The following is a 21,370-nucleotide window of genomic DNA, read 5'->3' as shown; positions in this document are numbered from 1 at the left end:
AGGATATTGTACTTGACATACTCAGACCTCCAGCATACACTCCATGGGCCCTTCCACATTAGTCAAACCTGTTTCAAAGGCAACCTGTTAACAAATTGGATGTTGAAGCCCAGGTCCTAAGGGACAGTGACCTATCGCATTTCGCTATTCAGAGGCTGTCTCTGAACCTATTAGGGATATTTCCTTATCTGACCTCACTCTCAAGGTGGCCTTTCTCATTGTTATCATTTCTGTGCAGGGAAGCCTTAACCTGTAAAGAGCTTTTTCAAGTATTACACAAGGATAAGATGGTTCTGAGGCCAAAAGCCTCTTTTCTCCTGGAAGGGTCCTCCTTCAACCTCAGTCAGGACATTATCCTTCCCTCCTTATATCTTGCTCCAAAACATCCCAAGAAAGTTTCTCCAATGTCTTGATGTGGTACATGCTGTATGAGTCTTAGTCCTAGTAGCAGTCTTTTTTAGGCAATTGGAATCCCTCTTCCTGAGGGTTTTTGCAGGAGGCTCCGTGCTTTTAACTCCACTAAAGACCCCCTAGGCCAGAACTGCTGCAACAGTGCCTCAAGACACACTTCCTTCTCACAAAGAAGGGCAATACCCACTAGACTTCCAGTCATGGGACCTAAAACCAGGCACACATTCTTTTTTTTAGCAAACACCAATTCCCCTGTAGGGGAAGGGCTGAATGCCATCTTCTCCCTAGGAGGAAAGATTAATCAAGGACCTTTCCAAAACTTTGCAATCATGTTTTGGTCAAGCTAGGTTCAACTTACTAATTACAAGCTCACCAGGGGATTACAGGACTCTCTGTACCCAACCTTGACACAGGCTCCTCAACAGAATGACTGACAGATGATGTTGTACAGATTGTTCCTAGATGAAGTGCTCTTCAATACAAAGAGAAAAGGGGAAGTAAAACAAAACACAGCAAGGCTGTTTGGAAATATATCCCTACACAGTTACAGTATATGTTAAAAATGTGTAGCTAGTTTTTCCAGATTACTTTTTCATAAACAGTATCCCCTATTTTGACCTTAAACTTTCTTACACCTGTTTGAAATGTAGGTGCTACCCAAAAAGATTATATTGACTGTTTATGCATATAATTGCTCTCTTTGTACATTTATTTCACTTTCCTTTTGGTTATGTCTTTAGTTCTTTTTATGTATTTTTATATTGTCAATTTGCCTGGTATAGCCCTCAACAATGATTACAGTTTTGCTTGATGCACACAAACACAGCTCTTCCTGTCGGCTGTGCTTTATATTATGAAAAAAACACAATTGTTTGTGTTATAAGTAGTTTTACTCATGGGCCTAATTTATGTCAACCTTTATTAGCAATAGTACTAATTGAAACATGACTTTTCTGTCATCTACTTGGTTAGCAATGGCACTTTCTGTATACCATCTTTAGTAGCCTTTCCAGTTGAATTTCATTCATTTTAATGGCATTAGTAACCAATATATTACAATAAACATTACTGACAATGGCATAAACAATGTGCACGTACATTTTGTCTTTACTAATGAGGTAGCTCATTGTGTTATATATATTATACTACAATATATATTATATATGTGTTATAATATTTTTATTTATTTTTTTTACAGTTAAAACTTATACCCATTGACAAAAAAGCAGAAGCTTTCAAGTTTTATTCTAAAGAGCATAAAGTTAATAAACTGGTAAGTAATTGTAATTAATAAAAAATAGTTTAAGCGGCTTCCAGGTAGAGATCAGATGGAAAATTAGTAGCTAATCTCAGATATCTTTACTTCGGGACTCATCATTCACATGGCTGTCCATGGCCATACACTGCCTAGAATAGCATATTTGTGCGGCCGGTATGTCCAGTTGTGTATGGTCAGGAAGCCAATACAGATTACTGACATGCTAATGTTGTCCACAGCTGTCTGTGGCTGTTCTCATGTAATCACTCAAGAAGCTATTACATGTGGCTAGGGACAGATGAGCAGCTTTGTACAGAGAATGCTTGCATCCAGAGCTGCTCATCTGTCCCTAAATGCATGTAATCACTACATGTAAGTTTTTTTTTTTTTTTTTTATCAATTAGACTCTTCATCTCAATTCACACTTACACTCACTCATCAATCAGGCCCTATATATTTCCCATTCAGTAAGCTGTACATGCCTTGTTTATTCCCATTCCTCCAGCCATGGAGATAACAATCAGTATCCACAATGTAACTCTCCTGCGCTCAGGGTCTATGTTCAGGGAAAAGGTGTATTTGCTAGACTTTATGGACGGCACCTGGGGTCTTGCTGCCCTCTCAGGACCATTGGTATCGACAAGTACTAGAAGCGACAAAAACTAGAGAAGGGCGCACCGACCTAGTGCAATACTATTAAAACATTTATTGAAGAATAAGGTAACATACATCATACTCACAAACAAATTTAGTAAAAAGCGCATGTTAAAATACTGCATAAACGGGTAGCCTCCAGAACATGGACTAATCCAATGCTGCAAAAAGACCAGATGGCATCCGTAATAGCTAGGTTGACATGTTTCCAGGGCGAACACTCTTCCTTAGAACCAAAAAGGCAAATGACCAACTAAACATATATACCTGCAAACTGGACCACCTTTATTAGTCGGTCCCACCCCTTTCACCTCATTGGTGGTGTGCATTATTCAAGGGTCCAATTGGAGTGCAAAGATCCCCATCTACAACAGAACCTACTCAGCAATCTGTATTCATGATGTTTCACAGTGCAATATAGCATGTTCTAACATATATCTCTGCAAATTGTATGCAACACAATGATTCAAAGTGCAATACAACATATTATTTAGCAAAAGGCATATAATTGCTCTTATTAGGGCAGTGGGTTCCATTCAATGTACCCACCATTACCTACTTGGACAATATCTGCACTCCCTGTACAATGTGATACCTCCTAGGTGCAGGGGGGGGGGGGTTTGGATAGCGAGTGATTGTGCAGCCTCCTTTGTCGCTATTGCAGGACGCCTCTACCGGAGTTGGAACACACACTGTACTCGTGACCCAAATATGCGGGTGAGTATGCGTTCCACCAGTCTACACCATCACTTTGGTTGTTCGGCACTGTCACATCCAACCCTGACTAGAGGCAGAACCGCGATGGATAGTATGAGTGGCGGGCTGCAGAGGCGGGTCCACTGTTACTAAACCCTCGCCTCGCCCATTGGGTGAAGAAAACCTACAACAATGGGGCCAATTGCAGCAGCGATCTGTAATTGGCTTAATGCATTTAATAAAATACCATGGATTATAAGGGTCATTTACAATCTTGAAGTTTCTTATAGCCGTACTCCTGCTCTACTAATGATAAGGGGAAATACAGTAACCCACTTCCTAAAAAGTAATGAATAAAAAAAATAAATAAAAGTATTGATGAAAAAACATACTACAGTATATCTGGATATATGAAAATTGATAAAACCTATTTGGCTTATCAATTTTCATGAATTTTCAATGAGAGCAATTATATGCCTTTTGCTAACTAATATGTTGTATTGCACTTTGAATCATTATGTTGCAAACAGTGTATGTCAGAACATACTATATTGCAAAGTGAAACATCATTCATGCAGATTGCTGAGAAAGTTCAGTTGTAGATGGTGATCTTTGCACTGCAATTGGACCAGTGGCAGCTGGTGCTTAATTTACCTGGGGGGGCTGCCCACAGCCCCCCCAGCCAGCCAAACACATAACCCCCCCATCACTCGATCGATCCATCACCTGTCAGGCCCCCCCCGCCAGCCCCTGCACTTACACTATGCAGGTGGCGTCTTCACCTCTGCGTCTCATCAGGAGTCCTGGCAGTCGATTCTCCTCCTGGCCAATCAGGTGTTAGGACTTGCGGCCAATCGGGTCTTAGGACTCCTGGCCAATCGGGACTCAGGACCCGCTTCCTGATTGGCCGTGAGGAGAAACAGGGAGACATTAGCGAATATTAATTCAATATTTTTATTAATTAATGTCACACAACTCGGTGGGCTTTGGGTGCAGTGGTCTGAAAAAAAAAAATGACCCATTGGAATCCATGCGTCAGGCGCCCTGCATGTAGATTAGGGGTCGGGCGCATGGATTAGGGGGCGGCGCCCCTGCACCCTTTATGGATGGGCCACCACTGAATTGGACCCTTGTATAATGTACACTACCAATGATGTAAAAAGGGGTGGGACTGACTAATGAAGGCGGCCCGGTTTGCAGGTATATATGTTTAGTGGGTCATTTGCCTGTTTGGCTCTAAGGATGAGGGTTCTCCCTGGAAACACGTCAGCCTAGCCATTACGGATGCCATCTGGTCTTCTTGCAGCATTGGATTAGTCCATGTCCAGGAGGATACCCATCTATGCAGTATTTTGTCATGCGCTCTTTACTACATTTGTTTGTGAGTATGATGTATGTTACCTTTTATTCTTCAATAAATGTTTTAATAGTATTGCACTAGGTCGTGCGCTCCTTTTCTAATTTTTATAACAATCAGTATGCCTGGTGTGCAGGGCTTGGATTTGCTTTTCTCTTAAAAAAAAGAAATAAAAGTGGGCAAAGATTGCATATTGCACTGATAGATATCCCATGTTTGAAAATCTGTCAAATATTCCAATGAATTTAGTGTGGGAGCCATTGGATCCTGCTGCTGTCAGTCAAATCCTGTGAGGAGGCGGTGTGGGGTAAGAATGAGCCACCCTGTGTGTGTCTATGGATACACACAGCCCAACTCAAGATTGCATCTGCATGTGTGCCCCCATAGCGTATGGCTTGCTAGGGAGGGGGGGGGGGGACAAACTCAGGAGTAGAGGTACAGGAAGCGCCAGTTGGGGACTCCAAAAGAGGAGGTAAAGGACCACTAGGTAAGTATGACATTTGTTTTAAATTTCAATTTAAAAATAATAAGCTTTACAATCACTTTAATACTTTACTACTTTAGTAAGTAATTTAATACTTAGGGTAACTATGATAGCCGGAATAGCATTTTAAGCATATCAGTGTATGAAGTAACTAGATAAATGATGCCTGTGTGATAGCTTTAGGAATGTTAACCTGATGAGATTTACATCTTTGCATTGTCAAAATGCAGATTTTGCACCTGTGCATTGGAAACCATAATTTATTCCTGACAAAAAGAAAAGTAGATTCAACTGAGATTCAAGAAATGAAAGCTCAAGCTAAAGAAGAAAAAACAAGAAGGAAGGTATTTTTCTGCAAAGCAACTTTTTATAATAGTTATCAATAAAGGATATCATAAATATTTAAAGCAGGCATAATAACCTGCATGATCTACAGAAAACATTACTAATAAGAACTGAACATTTAGGGCTGGCCATTAAAACTGATCTTCAGGCCAAAAATGAAATACACACATAAAAATACAATAATTCAAGCTGTTTTACCTGTCTAATTATTTGTATTTATGTCTGTGCAGTTCTGAAATTTACAAACCATTGCCACAGGCCTGTTTGGTAAGGATAGGATCTGATCTGATCTTTATCTACTGTAGTTTCACTCCCTATCCTTTGATTGGACAATAGAAACAGAAGCAGCACTCTGCTAAGCTCATATCTCTGCTCTCTCCTCCTATCAGCATGCCCCTTATACTGCAAAACCCCCGATTGGCATCTTGTGTTGCTTTTCCTTCCCTTTTTCTAAAGTATGTAATACAGGGACCACAAGATGCTTTTACCATGTCAAATGGTATACACTACTTAGACTGACTGCATTAAAAAAAAACATTTAATGATGTATTAATGATTACAGAGCTGCATTAATGTGTGTCTGTTTATATCTGCCTGGCGTTTCAAACTACTTGAGAATTTTATGATGGGGCCCAAAAAACAGTTAAGTGAGGCTGGGTCCATGTGCTGTTTAAGTCCAGGACCACCACTAGGTAATTACAATTCTGAAATGCAGGCACATTGTGTTTGCAAGTGCCCATGTCAGTCCTTAGATTGATCACTGTGTCTCTGTGGAGCTCCCAGGATCCAAAACCCTGGATGTACACGGGACTTGGATTCTGCCAGTAATGAGAGGTTAGGCCAACTTTTACATAATGAGAAATACTGTGAATTTGATTGGTCAGATTTAAACTGGAGCCAATATTATAAGCTGAAATCTTACAACAAGAGGAACACATATAAAATGTAGAGCAATTTAACTTTCTATATCCCAACATCTTAAAATGAAAAAAAAAAAAACCTTTATATTTCAGTTACTATAAATATATATTTAGAAATAGGTATGCCCCTTCTCTTTTAAATTAGCGCCCTCCCGCCCAGTCTATTGCCAAATGACAGCTGGATGGGAGCACTGTTGTTCTGGGAGAACTTCATATGAGGTCCTCCCAGGATCGTGCATTGTGTACACCCCATGGGCCGCGCTCCCACGCAATCTGTCACCTGACACGTCAAATGACAGATCACTGTACCGATCCGCTGCTGGTACCATGTGACCTATGTGGCCAATCACAGCAAATCAAATGCAGTTGTACACAATAAAAGGCTTTTTTTCCATTGTGTACTATTGTGATAGGCTCTGTGATTGGTCACAATCATCACATGGTACAGACAAGGCAAATCACAGCCCATCTGTACTATGTGATTAGCTGTGACCAATCACAGCTAATCTCAGTAGTAAACACTTTTTCATTCGGTAAAAATGGTTGCTTATAACTGTAAAATGTACAGTTATAAGCAACCATAGTGTGTAAAAAAAAGAAAAAAAACCCTGATCACCTCCCCAGAGTATTGCAGTGTTAGTATGGTAATACTGTATTGCTCTTGTCACTGTATGTAAAAAAAAAAAAAGAAAAGAAAAAGAAATGTCATTTAAAAAAATCTATGTTAAAAAAAATCTAGATTTGAAATTCCTCTTTAACTTATGCACTGTTTGAGCTTCTTGTAGGCTTGATCAAATCCAACAAACTACTCCTTGTCTCGTTCTGTAAACTTGTACTGACATTTTTGACCCATTCCAAAACTGCTATTTGCTTGGCTGTCTTATTAATCAATTGGTTTAAGTATAATCTGAGTGACTGCCCAGAATAAATTTGCATATTTGGAAACCTGACTTCATGCTGACTTTCTAATTTGCAATTATGTTTTGGGTCAATGCTTAACCACTTTACCACCGGAGGATTTTCCTGCTAAAAGACCAGGGGTTATTTTGCGATTTTTTACTGCGTGACTTTAACGGACAATCGCGCGGTCGTGCGACGCTGTACCTAAACGAATTTCACGTCCTTTTTTTCCCACAAACAGAGCTTTCTTTTGGTGGTATTTGATCACCTGTGCGATTTTTTGATCACGCGCTATAAACAAAAAAAGAGCGTAATTTTTGCAAAAACAACAATATTTTTCACTTTTTTTTATATGAAATTCCCCCAAAAAAAAATGTAAAAATCAAAATTTTTTAAAATTTTCGGCCAATTTGTTTTACGCTACCTATGTTTGGTAAAAAAAATCGCAAAAAGCGTATTTTGATTGGTTTGCGCAAAAGTTATTGCGTTTACTAACAAAGGGAAAGATTTTTGTCATTTTTGGTGTTTTTTTTTTTTAACGAGTAATGGCGGCGATCTGCGATTTTTTTTGCGGTACTGCGACATTGCGGCGGACAGATCGGACCCTTGACTGACATTTTTGACACTTTTGGGGGTACCAGTGACATTACTGCAGTAATCAGTGCTATATATATGCACTGTTACTGCAAAAATGACACTGGCAGGGAAGGGGTTAACAGTATTGGACAGGGAGGGGTTAAGTGTGTCCTAGGGGCGTGATTCTAACTGTGTAGGGATAGGTCTACTAGTGTAAAAACAAAGATCAACAGTTCTACATAGTAGAACTGTTTGATCTTCACTTTTACACAGGGAGAACTGACAGGTGGCTTGTTTACACAAGCCGCTCTGTCTTTCTCCCGCTGTAGCGGCGATCGTAGTGTGACCGGCGGACATCGGGTCCGCCAGTCACACTCCCGCACTCCTCCGTGAACGAGCCGAGGCGGGTGCGCGCCTCGGCGGGCGCGCGCCCGCCCGCTATTGGCTCTGGAAGGAGTGACAGGCGAGCGACGTAGACCTACGTCACTCTGCCTGGCCGGGGCCGACTGCCGCAGTAAATATACTGTGCGCAGTCGGCAAGCGGTTAATACATGGTCACAAAATAAAGTAATAATTACTGGTTAATTTGGGAAAAGGTTATAGTTGATATTAGAAATGAGAAATCAAGTAAATGATTCTCGTCAGAGGATCATCTACTATAGCAAGTAACCTGGAAGTCAAAAGTTCACATCCCAGTGGTTGAGAGCAAGGTTTTTTGCTCACCCAGATATAGAATTTGTGATAAAATATTTGTTGTAACATCGTTTAGATAAGTCTTCCAAATAAAAAAAAAATAATAGAATCAAATTTATTAGAAGGAGCACCAGAGACTGTTGATGGAGAAACAACTAAGAGAAGAGGCAGAGAGAGCCAAAGAAGAGCTTGAAAGGAGAATGTTCCAGCTGGAGGAGGAAGCAAGACAAGCCAATGAGGCTCTGGTGAGCTGACAAATTTAACTATACCTGAAGCGGAATTATCATTAGATGAGTCAACATATGATTTCATTACATGCTGATGCACAACAGTGCAGATCTATCTATCTATCTATCTATCTATCTATCTATCTATCTATCTATCTATCTATCTATCTATCTATCTATCTATCTATCTATCTATCTATCTATCTATCTATCTATCTATCTATCTATCTATCTATCTATCTATCTATCTATCTATCTATCTATCTATCTATCTATCTATCTATCTATCTATCTATCTATCTATCTATCTATCTATCTATCTATCTATCTATCTATCTATCTATCTATCTATCTATCTATCTATCTATCTATCTATCTATCTATCTATCTATCTATCTATCTATCTATCTATCTATCTATCTATCTATCTATCTATCTATCTATCTATCTATCTATCTATCTATCTATCTATCTATCTATCTATCTATCTATCTATCTATCTATCTATCTATCTATCTATCTATCTATCTATCTATCTATCTATCTATCTATCTATCTATCTATCTATCTATCTATCTATCTATCTATCTATCTATCTATCTATCTATCTATCTATCTATCTATCTATCTATCTATCTATCTATCTATCTATCTATCTATCTATCTATCTATCTATCTATCTATCTATCTATCTATCTATCTATCTATCTATCTATCTATCTATCTATCTATCTATCTATTCTCTACAGGACTAGTGTGATTACAAAAAAAAAAAAAAAAACAATGTACACAAGAACGAATAATATAAATTACATACTATATATTTATACAACGTATATACTCTAAATCTGAATGAGTGTTATTCAGGAATTTTTATTTGTTGCAGTAAATATTTTTAAGACCTTTTTTAGGAACCATAGTATGACATTTCTATCCTACATCTCTATTCACTTTGTTATGGCCTGTAGATTCGGTCTAATGAAGCTGCTGAGCTGTTAGTAGAAAAGGTTCAGATAGCAGAGGATGAAGCAAAGCTCCTAGCACAGGAGGCAGTGGAGGCCAGACATGAGTTGCAGCGCCTTGAATTGACAGTTCTAAAGAATAAGGATGATATGCGCATGATGGAGAAAAAGATGAGAGAGTCAGATATCATAACCATGAAACTGCTGAAGGAATCGGACAGGAGGTGAGCTCAGTCTTTTTGTCTTGCAGCTTTACAATCATTGCCATAATCTGTGAAATATAAAAATCAGCTATATATCCTTGACAATGTAATACCTACAGAAAAAAAAGTTTAATTTCTCTGTCTTTGTTTAGTCGTATCATAAATATAGTTTGCTCTGAATCATTGCATTGGCTTGGTAGACATGGGAGTTAATTTAATAAAGGCAAATAAGTAGTAACCTTGGCCTTTCCCTTACTGAATAAGTTGCAACTGTCACTGTGCTTACTTTCATCATCCAATCTTGTACAAGCAAAAATATTGTATTTTTAATTTGTTTTGCAGATGATTGTGTATACTCTGCAAAGTGAATTTTCACCACATTTCACGTCATTAAGAATCAGACCTTTCTAAATCAAAGTTTTTTCTTTCTATTGACAGAGCTAAGGAAGCTGAGCTATTAGAGCAGGACCTCCACAAAGCAAGAGATGCAGAACGACATGCAAAGCAAAGGCTCCTAGAATTGGGTTCCCATAGCCAAGTGAGTAGAAATGGTCACGCTTTACTTAAATCCAATGTTTCTTGGAATAGACCTTAAAGTGGAGTTCCGCCCCTTTCACGAAAAAATACAAATACTGTAGCTGCTGACTTTTGGACAATTACCCGGATCGGCTCTCGGGGGCTTCAGTTCCCTACTGCCCATGCACGAAGTGCGCTGCGCTTTCTAACTGGCCTGGCGGCGGAGGAAGGAAGAGGGGGCCAAATTTCCGAGGGACCCTGCCGCAGTGGAGTTTCACAGAAGTGGGGATGGTACCTGTCAAAACAGGTACCCGTTCCCCCCTCACTCCTGAAAGGTGCCAAATGTGGCAACGGAGGGGGGAGGAAGCAGAGAAGCTGAGCTTCTACTTTTTAATGGTACTCTGCTTTAAGTGCCATTATTCTAGGATCCTACATGGCAACGTTATGCATATCAACCTTCAAACCTCCAAAACCTCATCTGGACTGACATCTTGTAATTCAGTGTTTGCCAGGAAGGTATCAGTCTGTGGCTGTTTGTGGGATGGTGAGATCTTATCTCGCTAATCAGATTCAACAAGCCATGATGTAATGAGAATGTTTACTACAGTCAACACCAATTCTGTTATCTCAGCTTCTAGCACTTGGCCTACACACAATCATTTTTTTCAGGGTTCGAAGGCTTTGGACACATACACAGGTCCAGATGACAGTGCTGATTGCATTGCATAACTTATGGTACTACAGTTGGTTCTTGTTTTAGGTCTTTGCATTTATTTAAATTAATTTTAAGGGGTAAGAAAGACATTAAAGGCTCATATGGATTTTTTATATAATTTTACAAAACAACCAGTTACTGGCGTAACATGAATTTATCACCCGTTTCATTATTGTTCATACATTTTAAACAGTTTGTCTGTCTATGACTTATATAAGCTGGTTGAATAAATTAGTGTTATCTCTTGACATGTGTTCATAAAGAATTAACCTTGGCAAATATGAAGTCCCTTCAGTTAACTGCTGAGTTTCTAATCTATTCATATTGCAAAATATGAATAACTGCTGAGTTTCTAATCTATTCATATTGCAAAATATGTAACAAGAGGAGCAAGCACAATAGCTGCTGCAGGGGGCAATACCGGAAGCTCTGGAGATTTCAGTGCTGCAGTCTTACGCTAGCCGTACAAATAAGGATATTTTAATCTAACAATTGCTTCACTAAAAGAATTACATCTTTATAAATCAATAACAATACATTTTAATTTTAATTAATAAAGGAGCCGATCAGTCCTGTTAGAAAATGTAACAGGATTTAACCAAACTGATCTCTTATTTGTTGTGTTAAAGAACCTTGTTTAATGAGAAGAGCATTTGAAATGGTCAAAGAGAAAAAAATAGTTGCCAGGTAGTGCTCATTTACCATTACCTTGAGCAACAACAAGGACCTTCCTTTTGGTGTTACAAAATGCACAAAGTGCTACGATAAGAAGAGAATGTAATAAACAGAACAAATTGTGTACCTAAACGATCCCATCAATGCCAAAAATAGAGTGCCGCACAAGCCTTGCAGCTTCTCATGCCAAGGGTTGTCTTGTACATAAGGGAAAAGAAAAAGTGAACCGACCCGCCTATTGTAGTAATTTTTAACACCCTAATAAAAAGAATATGATGCATTCAATGGGTAAAAGTATGTAAAGCTTACCAAAATTCCACTATGTGCTACCAACATGAGCAGCAACCATTAAAGTTGGGAAAAACACCAGCATTCAGAGATAGAAATATTCAAAGTAACTGTGAAGATTGCAGTGCATCTTGAGCTTCAGATGGTACTACTTCTGTGGGACACATTTTGGTGAATTCTTCCTACTCATCAACCTTCTAGCAATGTTTTTGTCTCTGCGTGCTATTGTTTTTCATAGCATTATCATTTGCTGTTGACCACAGGAGTGCATAGGGGAATTTGGATTGGTGGTCTCTGCATACTTTTATGCATGTAAATTATTATTTTTTATTAAAAGTTTTGAATATTACTACATTTGATAGGTGTGCTTTCTCTTCAAACAAATGGCCACTGCCCCCACCTATAATTAGCTTTCACAGTAAGGAGCTCATGGAAGGGCAAAACAAAACCAAAGAAAATTCCCAGCTCAACTCACCAGCCAGCCTGCTACCAACCTAATTAACCTGTCTAACAGTTTGCGTTAAAAACAGGGGTTTAGTTAGCACACATTTGCAAATACATGCATAAGCTGCGGAGGCTGCGACAAAGCTTTCTCTCTTACCTTTAAAATGTTAAAAACTATGATAGATTAATTATTTTTAAATGTATGGCCAGCATTAAACAGACACAAGAAGATACATGGTGTATTTGTTTAAAATATCAGTTTTGGGTGATCTTAATTTATTTTTTACCTTAGATGCCAGCAAAAATCCTTCAACAAGATACTTTAGAAGGAGGATTTGATAATAAAACGTTATGGCAAAACCTAGACACGGAATATAAGAGGCTATCCCTGGAGATTGAAAAAGAAAGGTATTAGTTTCTTGCTTCTAACTAAAGTTTGTGAAAACAATATCATGTGAGAGGATACCTTTACAAATGATCGCATTTACCCACAACGGCAAAGGTGTAGACGCTCACAATTTCAACAGTTTAACATGAGATTTAAACAATTTACGCATTGTAAATTTAACAGTCTATGGAAAATGAAATTTAATGGATTCGTTTAACCACCTTCCGTCCCTAGGACATACCTGTACTTCCTAGGAAACAAGTACAGTAGCTATACCAGGATCATGGCAACAGCTGCTATCAATTTTTAGAGCCAATGATCCTCTTTCCTGTAAAAGTGTTCTGAACGGCTCTAAAGCTGCCTGATCATTTTTACAGGGCATGGAAGGGGCCCGCCTCCCACCACTGTTCCCAGGCTCTCCCGTGACATCGGGGCCAACAGTCAGTTGGACCGGCTACGACAAAGGAAAAGAAGGAACACCTATTTCTTCCCCTCCTCTGTGATGAATGAAGCTGTGACCTGTATTACGTTACTTCCCTTTTCGTGGTTTTTTACTAGCCGTTACTGGCTAGGCAAGCATCTGACCAAACCGAAACCTTGAATATGATCAGCTGCTTATAGAGTAGCAAAAATTCCTCGCTATAGGGCCTATGATGATTTCTTCACTAATAGGCATTATCACTAATATTTCTGTATCTATGATATAAAGAGGTAATTGCACTATCCATAAAGTTTAACTTCTGATCTTGATGTGTGCAGGATTGAGTACCTTGAAAAGAGTAAACAACTAGAAAACCAACTAAATGAGCTCAAGCTTGAAATTCAAACCCTGAAGCACCAGGATAGGCAAATGAACGCATTATCACTTTACAATGGCAACCTTAGGTACAAGTATAATATGCAGGTGAGTACAACCTTGTACAGACAGTCCTATTGGTGTAATATGCTCCCCTGTATAAACACACAGCTATCTTTCCATAGCCAGAGTAACCAACAAAAACATAATTTGCACAAATTAATTAAGAAAAAAAAGACAACTGATGAATGGTATACAACAAAGAGGTTAATTAACCAAAAGTGGAGACCTGCATACCTGAGGTTTTTTGAGTTGGGACCCCACTAAGTAGCAAGTGTTGGAATTCCAAAATTATTTAATGCAAAGAGCTTGCCCCTGCAATATCATCTTCTGGTAGGATATGTTATTGCCAAGTGAAGTAGCATTGTTTTTTCAAAGCACCCACAGAAATTCTAGAGATCTGGAGGTTTGAAATAAGGTAAAACTATTTAATTTACTAGTAATAGTCAGATGCTGTGAAGACCTGTCTCTTCTGCAGGACAAATCATAGATTTTAGGAGCACAGGCAATCAAGAATCATAAACATTATTATTATTGCCATACTGGAAAAATCTGCATGCATATACAGTATTTCAAAGCACAACTCTATGCCTAGTTTGTAGACTGATTTGGTCATCGTTAAATAACACAGCACATCTGTCAATCACCACAATCCTGAAGTTACCTCTGTAAAGTATACAATGCCATTGTATCATTTATCAAGCAGGCACAATATCCACTTAGTTTAAAGTTTTGTTACATTTTTTTGCATAATTACATTGGTCAAACTTGGACCAATGTAAGGATGTATGTGCCATACCTGTGGAATCCTTGTGGAAGACAAAAATCTCTGTATTAGGAACTCCTATTATCTGATTGGATGAAGTGGTGATCATGACTTCGCTGTCCTGCCTCTCCATCTTTTCTAAGCTTAGAACGCACTGCACTACATTGAGAAAATGCAAAGCGTTCCCTGAATGGCACCTGTGCCGAGCCGCTGACCTCCTGTGTTCACAGTGCAGCTGCTCAACACAGGAGTTGGAAGCTAGTGAAGAATAGATTACTGCAGTAGTGGTACCTAGTACAGTTATTTCCAGCTTCCACAGAGATCAGCCAGGTATGACATGTACATAATTATATTGGTCCAGTGTAGCAATGCAACTCTTCACACTGGCAGTGTTTGCTGATAACTTGCATTTAAAGCTATATTAGGGAGGCATTGATGAAAAGAGTTTTACAAGCAGCAGCAGTTTTCAGGTAATGGGATACACATAATTTCACATAACTTGGTTCTATATACCCTCCAAAAAATGCTAATTTCAGCTTTAAACTGTGGTATGTCCTACTGTAAGAAATAAGTTCTTTTGTTTATTCCTTCAGTAATCTAGATAACTGAGATGATTTTTAAAGTTTGAAGCTGAATAATTTTTCTGTATGCATAAGTATATGTAAATTCCTTCCTTTTTCAGTTTTGAGTTGCAATGTGTGCACTCTAGGTGTCCCTTCACATCACACTGCACAATAAAATACACTGCAATGCACTGTAAAGGAATGTGTAGTGGCACACATTTTTATATGGATTGCATTGCACTTTTAAGTCAGTTGCATTGCATTTACATTCCTTGCCATGCATCCGTTGATAGGAAACCATTGTTTTCTATGTGCACTTGCAGCGACCTGTATGTATTCAAATGCAGGACACAGGGCATGGTGTGTAAAGTCCCTAGGAAAGCTGGTGCCACATTTCAAACTTAAGTTTCTATCCATAATGTGCATTCCTTTTTAATTGCAAAACTTATTTTTTTACAGTTGTCAGCAGTTTTTAACTTGCCTAACCACTCCAGGTGTTTGAGAACTAAGGGTGTGGTTCATAATAAAGTTCTCCTAACCCATATCTGTACTTGTGAAGCAGACACCCATGATTGCCTAGCCTGCTTTGATATTTGTAATCCACGATGCTATTGAAAGAAAATCCTGCTCATAAATGTCTGATTTGTATTTTCTTTTTTACTTTGTGTACCCAATAAAGAGATGGTGAAGGATTCATGTCAGAATATTTTTTACATTTTTAAAAAGTATAAATACTTGTATTAATACTTTCCTTTAATCTTAGGATACTCTTTTGATGCAAACTTGGCAGAAAGAACCTACAAGTCCTTACTGCATTCCTCCAGTGTACTCAGTGAGTACTGTTCGCAGCTGTCCCACTCCAGAGAGAGAAGCTTATTCTCACCCTATAAGGACCAGTCATACTTTACCTAACTATGCCACTGGAAGAGGAGAAGCCAGACAGAATGTCAGGAAGGTAAAACTTCTGTTCTTATGCAGGGTTTGGTTTAAAATTTTAAGGGGAGTATTAAAATAGAAAAATGGTAAGTCATATTTAGAGTATGTGTGTAAACCAATTGTAGCAGTGGTTCCCTGGCACCTGAGATTCATTCTAAAGGCTAGACATTTTTATCCTAATACATTCCCAAAATGTTGCAGTAGTAGTATCGCCCCCTCACCCCCCTATATACTTATCAGAGTCCTATCTCGATACAGCACTGCCCTCTGTTTCTCTCCTCAGAGACTGTCATTCAAATCCTATGAGGAGGAGGGAAGGAGTGGGGCCGAGCTGCGCTGTGTGTGCCTATGGACGCACATAGAATGGTCCAAGAGCAAGCGCGTATGTGTGCCCCTACAGCAAGCAGCTTGCTATGGTGGTGCACACAGAACAAGAGGAGTGTACAGTGCCAGCCGGGGATTCCCTTTCATGGGACTACATGTTTTTTGCGCTTTTTCACTGGGGCTTCACCAAAACCTTTTTAGCCAGGCTCTTTATGTTCTGCTGACTGTGGTATTGAAATATGCAGGTTTCGAATTGCCCTGCTGGCCTCCTAGTTTTCCCTACCAATCTTGTGCTTTGGAAGGATTCACGCTCTCTGCATGACCTTCCTTCCAAAGCTCTTATATTTCTTAAGGGTCCTGCTGGTCCCCGTGCCCAATTATAATCTGCACATAGAACAACGCAAACTTCATTTGGCACTCCCAATGGCTTCCGATGGGGACACTTTATTCCCCTAGGCTGCTGGGTGGACTGGTGGTTCCCAACCTCAAACACTAATACTCTGCAGACCATATAACCCCACTCGCTTTGTTCAAGGCAATGTCTGAAATAACTATATAGGTACACTTGGCAATTTCCGAGTCCCCCCCTTCCCTATATATAACCTTCTCTGGATGCCTCCTATGCATCAACCTCAAGTCCAAAATCCGTCTTTGCTCCACGCCTCTGGGACTCCGTAAAACATTCTGGTAATCTCATATCTTCTCATCTTCCTTTATCAGGTATTCTCAAAACACCACAATTCTTCCCACCATATGATAATCTGTTGACTTTTCTCTGGTGCCAAAGGAAAGGGGTTGAATACATTTATGAACTCTTCACACTGGACAGCATCAAATATTTCAGCTACCCCTGGGACCTACCGGCCTCATAGGCTTTTCGTCAACTTCAGATTTCGCATCACGTTAGAGGCCTCATTAAAAACTAGCCTAGTCCCCCTGAGGCTAGCTCTTTTGAGAATCAGTGCTGAAAGGATCCATATTTAAAGGGGCTTATCTCAGATATTTATGAATACCTCCAGCTTATAGAAACTTTTGTACGTGATGAAACGGGAAACTGACCTGGGCAAGACCCTGGATCAGGCAATTTGAAACATTTGGTTGGCCCCCCCAAGTGTTCTCAAAATATCTTGGCTCAAGAGAATGTATTTAAATCTCCCGTTGGTATATGAACCCTGATTGCGTGTCCCATTTTGTCCCCAACGTGTCCCTTTGGGGCTGTAGGGAATGGGGTACCTTACTCCAGCGATCAGTACTGTACACCTTTAGCAGCTTTTTACAAAGACCAGTGGAGATGGGTGGGTTTTCTTTTCCTGGCGGCTTGTCAAACACTACCTAAGGCCTGATGTCAGCAGTTCCTCCACTTTGCCAAGGTTAGGCACCAACTCATGGGGATTATGGTGCACAAAAAGCTCACCTCCTTTCTGAACGATAGGCATGCAGATTTACACCTGAACACCTCTTTGCTCTCAACCTGAGGACGCTGATGCAGCCCTCAGTGTGTTTATGTGGTGATCTCCCATTGGACTCTCCATTCCCCCGCCCCCCTCTACTTTTTGTTTTGGGCACTTATAGGCTTTTAGTCCACAAGCCTGTTTGGAGTGCTGGCACCTTCTCTTTCCTAAGGTTGTAGGCAGCCCTGATCAAGACCCCACGGGTTCAAGCAATCTCCTACGCAATTGTATATCCGGTTTTTGGTTGTATGGCTTACTTGGACCGTTATTGTATCAACAGCCACCTTGACTTGCACTGCTCTCGTCATTCGCCCACTGGCCCATATTATCTTATGTTTATATGTATTACTTTTAAAATTGAGATTTTGCGCTGTATGTTATTTTTGAAAATCTCAATAAATATTTTGTAAAAGGAAAAGGATTGAGAAAGGCTGAGCTAGATTAGTACAGGTTTGTGATCAGCAGTAACCGCCAATATCATATAATTCACAGCAACAAGTCACAGCTAGTTTAGGCTGCTGCATTATATTTATGATCAATACATTTGGCATTGAAGAGGCCTTCTGAAAAGATGTGGACCTAGGTTTTAACCTGTAACATCTGCGGTGTCTGATAAGGTCTTTTCTTGCTGAGCCACCTGGGATGCCTGAGACTGGAGGAAACATGGGCGTGTGCTTACTGCACATCACTTCCAATTTCAAGCTGTCTGGGCTGTGGAATGCACACCAGCTCTGGGGACCATCAGAGCAGAATAGCAGCATTCTTAATGTATTAGAATGAGTCTTTATGGTGCCTAGAGAGAGCGGCACCAGACCCTGTGAGTGGCATTTTGTTATTTTTTTTTTTTTTAATAGAGTTCATATGGTAGACCCCCCCCCCCCTCAGTGTGATTTAGATGTGAGCATTTCTACAGAAATATGGAGCCACCAATAGTGGTGGTTATTTGGAAGATCCCCCTGCAGACTTGTGTTACATTGATCAAAGCACTCTGACCTTTTTACTAAAGGGTCCAATATTTCTGGAGAGTGTGAGGAACACTGGGTAGAGTACATCTGAAAAGATACGCTAGCAGAGATCAATGGCCAAGGGAAACCAGGAAGGGCTGCTGTTAAGCAAGTGTTATCATAGAAAAGAAAATAAATCCATGCAGATGTCAAAGTATAAAAATACTCAGGCTGCAACATGGGAGCAGAACTCAGATGTGATCTTACACACTGCAATATCATCGTGATCCCCATCTGACTATATCCTGTATTATAAAAGAAACAGGATCTTCCAGGGCTGGGATTACATGGCATACGATTTTTAAAACAAACAAAATACAGTGGCATGATTTAGGGAAATAAATTATGGCAGTTAAAGCAGAGTTCTAGCCTTTTCTGTGTTTATTAAAAGTCAGCAGCTACAAAAAGTGTAGCTGCTGACTTTTAATAAACACACACTCACCTGTCCAAGGATCCAGCGATGCGGCCACCCGAAGCTTCGATCCTCATCCTCTCCCCTCAGATGCGCCGACATCATTAGTGTGGGCACCCAACTGTGACAGCTTGTGGCTACACAGCTGGGTGCGCACTGCACGAGTCACGCAGCACATCTTGAAAGGCCGGGCAATCTTCTGGGACCTGTGACGTGTCCCAGAAGATTGCAGGGAGAGAGGGGGGGAGAGGAGAAATTCAGCGCTGTATTCCAGCAGCAGGTGCACCTGTAAGTGCAGTAAACAATCTGTTTGTGCCACCTTGGCCCAACTATAAATCTGGAGTTCAGCTTTAAAGCTGCAGTTTATATATGGATTTATTTTACATTGGTCCAGTTTGAAACAATGTAAGAATGCATGTGCTATATCTAGCCAAGTCCTGTAAAAGCTGGAATTCACTGTAGCAGACTCTGCTACTACAGTGATTCCTGCTGGCTTCTGGGCCTTGTGCTGAGTGGCTTCCCTGCTGCTTACTCAACACAGCCACCATTCAGAGGACATTATGCATTTTCTAAATGAATGCAAATAATTCTCTACTTTTAGTTGGAGATCGTGATGTCACCACCACATCTCATCCAATCAGAGAATGCTTCACATTCACTGAGAAAATGTAAAAGGGTTTCTCTGAAAGGTGCCAGTGCTGAACAACCCAATGTGTTGACAATGGCAGCCACTTCTCATGGGACATGGAAACCAGGAGTAATCACTAATAGCGATGCCTACTACAGTGATTTCCAGCTTCCACAGGGATCAGTCAGGTATGGCACATAATGCTATATATAAAATTCTGCTTTAAATTATTCGAGTAGGAAACTATATATAAAGACCCCAATGATAGTAAATGCAACTTACATCATTTCACCGCCCTGCTTTACACTATAAAATTTCAAAAAAATGTTGTACTTTAAATGCATAAACGAAAAAATGGGCAATTGATTGTTGGCAATTTATAGCCAATTCAGCTTAATAAACATCTATAGAAACAAGAAATGTAGGTGCTAATCAAATGTTTTATTTTTCAGGTTGAGAAATATAATCTGGACATCATATATATTTAAAATGGAATTTGAGAGCAGTTTGATCTGTCACCAAGCCACTATGCTAAGATTTCAAGAATGATTCCAGTGTTTTGCATGTCAGGTGTAAATAGTTTAAATACTAATGTATTTGAGTGTGATCTTGTATGAATAAGAAACCAGTTGACTGTTTAAAAAACCCTGGTGTCCAGGGTTATTAGGGCAAAGAATTGGTAAACTATGACGGTCTTCTAAAATGGGGTTGACCATTTGATTTTAGCAATGTAATCTTTTGTTTACAAGAAGGTAAAGCCCCCAACACATATGGATTAAAGCGGAACTTCACCCAAAAGAGGAGGTTCCACTTGTTTGCATCCTCATCCCATCCACTGACACATTTGGCACTTTATTTTTGGGGGGAAAGCAGGTACCTGGTTTTGACAGGTACCCGCTCCCCAACTTCCAGTGAGATATGCTGCGGCAATCTGAGCTGGAATTTTGTCCCTCCTCCTTCCCCTGCAGTCTTTTGGGACACATCACAGGTCCCAGAAGTCTATGGGACCATTCACAAGGTGCAGTGCGATAACTGGCTGTGAAGCTGTAGCTTACGATAATGGCGCCTACACCCAAAGCTGATTGAAAAATCAGCTCAGGTAAGGACATCATTCGATCCCTGGACCAGTAAGTCTCCTTATATTTAAAATTAAAAGCTACAATATTTGTAGCTGCTGATTTATTTTATTTTTTTTATGCGGGGAGCCTGGAGCTCCTCTTTAAATTGTCAGCCTTTATTTTGAACAAAAACACACAAAAAAAAAACACAATTCAGAAAAAAAAAAATTGGAGAAAACAGCAGTAGATTTAGCTTCATAGGGGCCTATTTATTCAAGTTTATACATTCCTCTCCCACACAGTCCATTTTTTCACACCTCACTTCCCACTCCACTAAAAAATGTATCCCTGTACATCGATTCCCCATGCAGGAAATTTATACAGTACAAGCTTCAATAGGTGGTATCCTGCTTTTAGATTTACAAAGCGTGACAATGTGCTGGATTTTATATCCGACTTAGCTCATGCAGTATTGATCTGTTTTGGCAGAGAACTTGAATTTTTTATTTTGTATAACGGTTTACCTTAAAGTTTAATATATATTTTGCAGGTATTGCAATAAACATTGCTGTAAATGTTAAACTGTGTGAAAATAAAATTTCTGTCTACATAAATGTTGCTATATTCTTTCACCTGTTGCCATTGTGCTTTCTTGCTTGC

At 39.7% G+C, this 21,370-nt stretch overlaps 1 protein-coding gene across 1 annotated transcript; it reads left to right on the top strand.

Moving 5' to 3' along the window:
- The first annotated feature begins 1,607 nt into the window (after positions 1-1,607).
- LOC309544146 (uncharacterized protein) lies at positions 1,608-20,515 on the top strand. Its single transcript, XM_082276518.1, has 9 exons — positions 1,608-1,684; positions 5,091-5,204; positions 8,417-8,539; positions 9,490-9,707; positions 10,125-10,224; positions 12,617-12,732; positions 13,472-13,616; positions 15,661-15,852; positions 20,105-20,515. The coding sequence occupies exons 2-9, from the start codon at positions 5,166-5,168 to the stop codon at positions 20,138-20,140; spliced, it is 969 nt and encodes a 322-aa protein (XP_082132644.1). The 5' UTR covers positions 1,608-1,684; positions 5,091-5,165; the 3' UTR covers positions 20,141-20,515.
- Positions 20,516-21,370: the final 855 nt, after the last annotated feature.

The sequence above is a fragment of the Pelophylax lessonae genome (genome assembly GCF_965119305.1).
Source record: "Pelophylax lessonae genome assembly, contig: HAP1_SCAFFOLD_1245, whole genome shotgun sequence".
Classification (NCBI taxonomy): Eukaryota; Metazoa; Chordata; class Amphibia; order Anura; family Ranidae; genus Pelophylax; species Pelophylax lessonae.
Note: the sequence above shows the minus strand (reverse complement) of the source record. Positions and strands in the feature narration are given on the sequence as shown.

What these genes read in the sequence shown, in the direction of transcription:
- LOC309544146 (XM_082276518.1), top strand. Translation starts at nt 5,166, where the DNA reads ATGAAAGCTCAAGCTAAAGAAGAAAAAACAAGAAGGAAG. An exon ending in AAGAAAAAACAAGAAGGAAG is followed by an intron (nt 5,205 to 8,416) that starts GTATTTTTCTGC and finishes CAAATTTATTAG; the next exon opens with AAGGAGCACCAGAGACTGTT. An exon ending in CTGGAGATTGAAAAAGAAAG is followed by an intron (nt 12,733 to 13,471) that starts GTATTAGTTTCT and finishes TGATGTGTGCAG; the next exon opens with GATTGAGTACCTTGAAAAGA.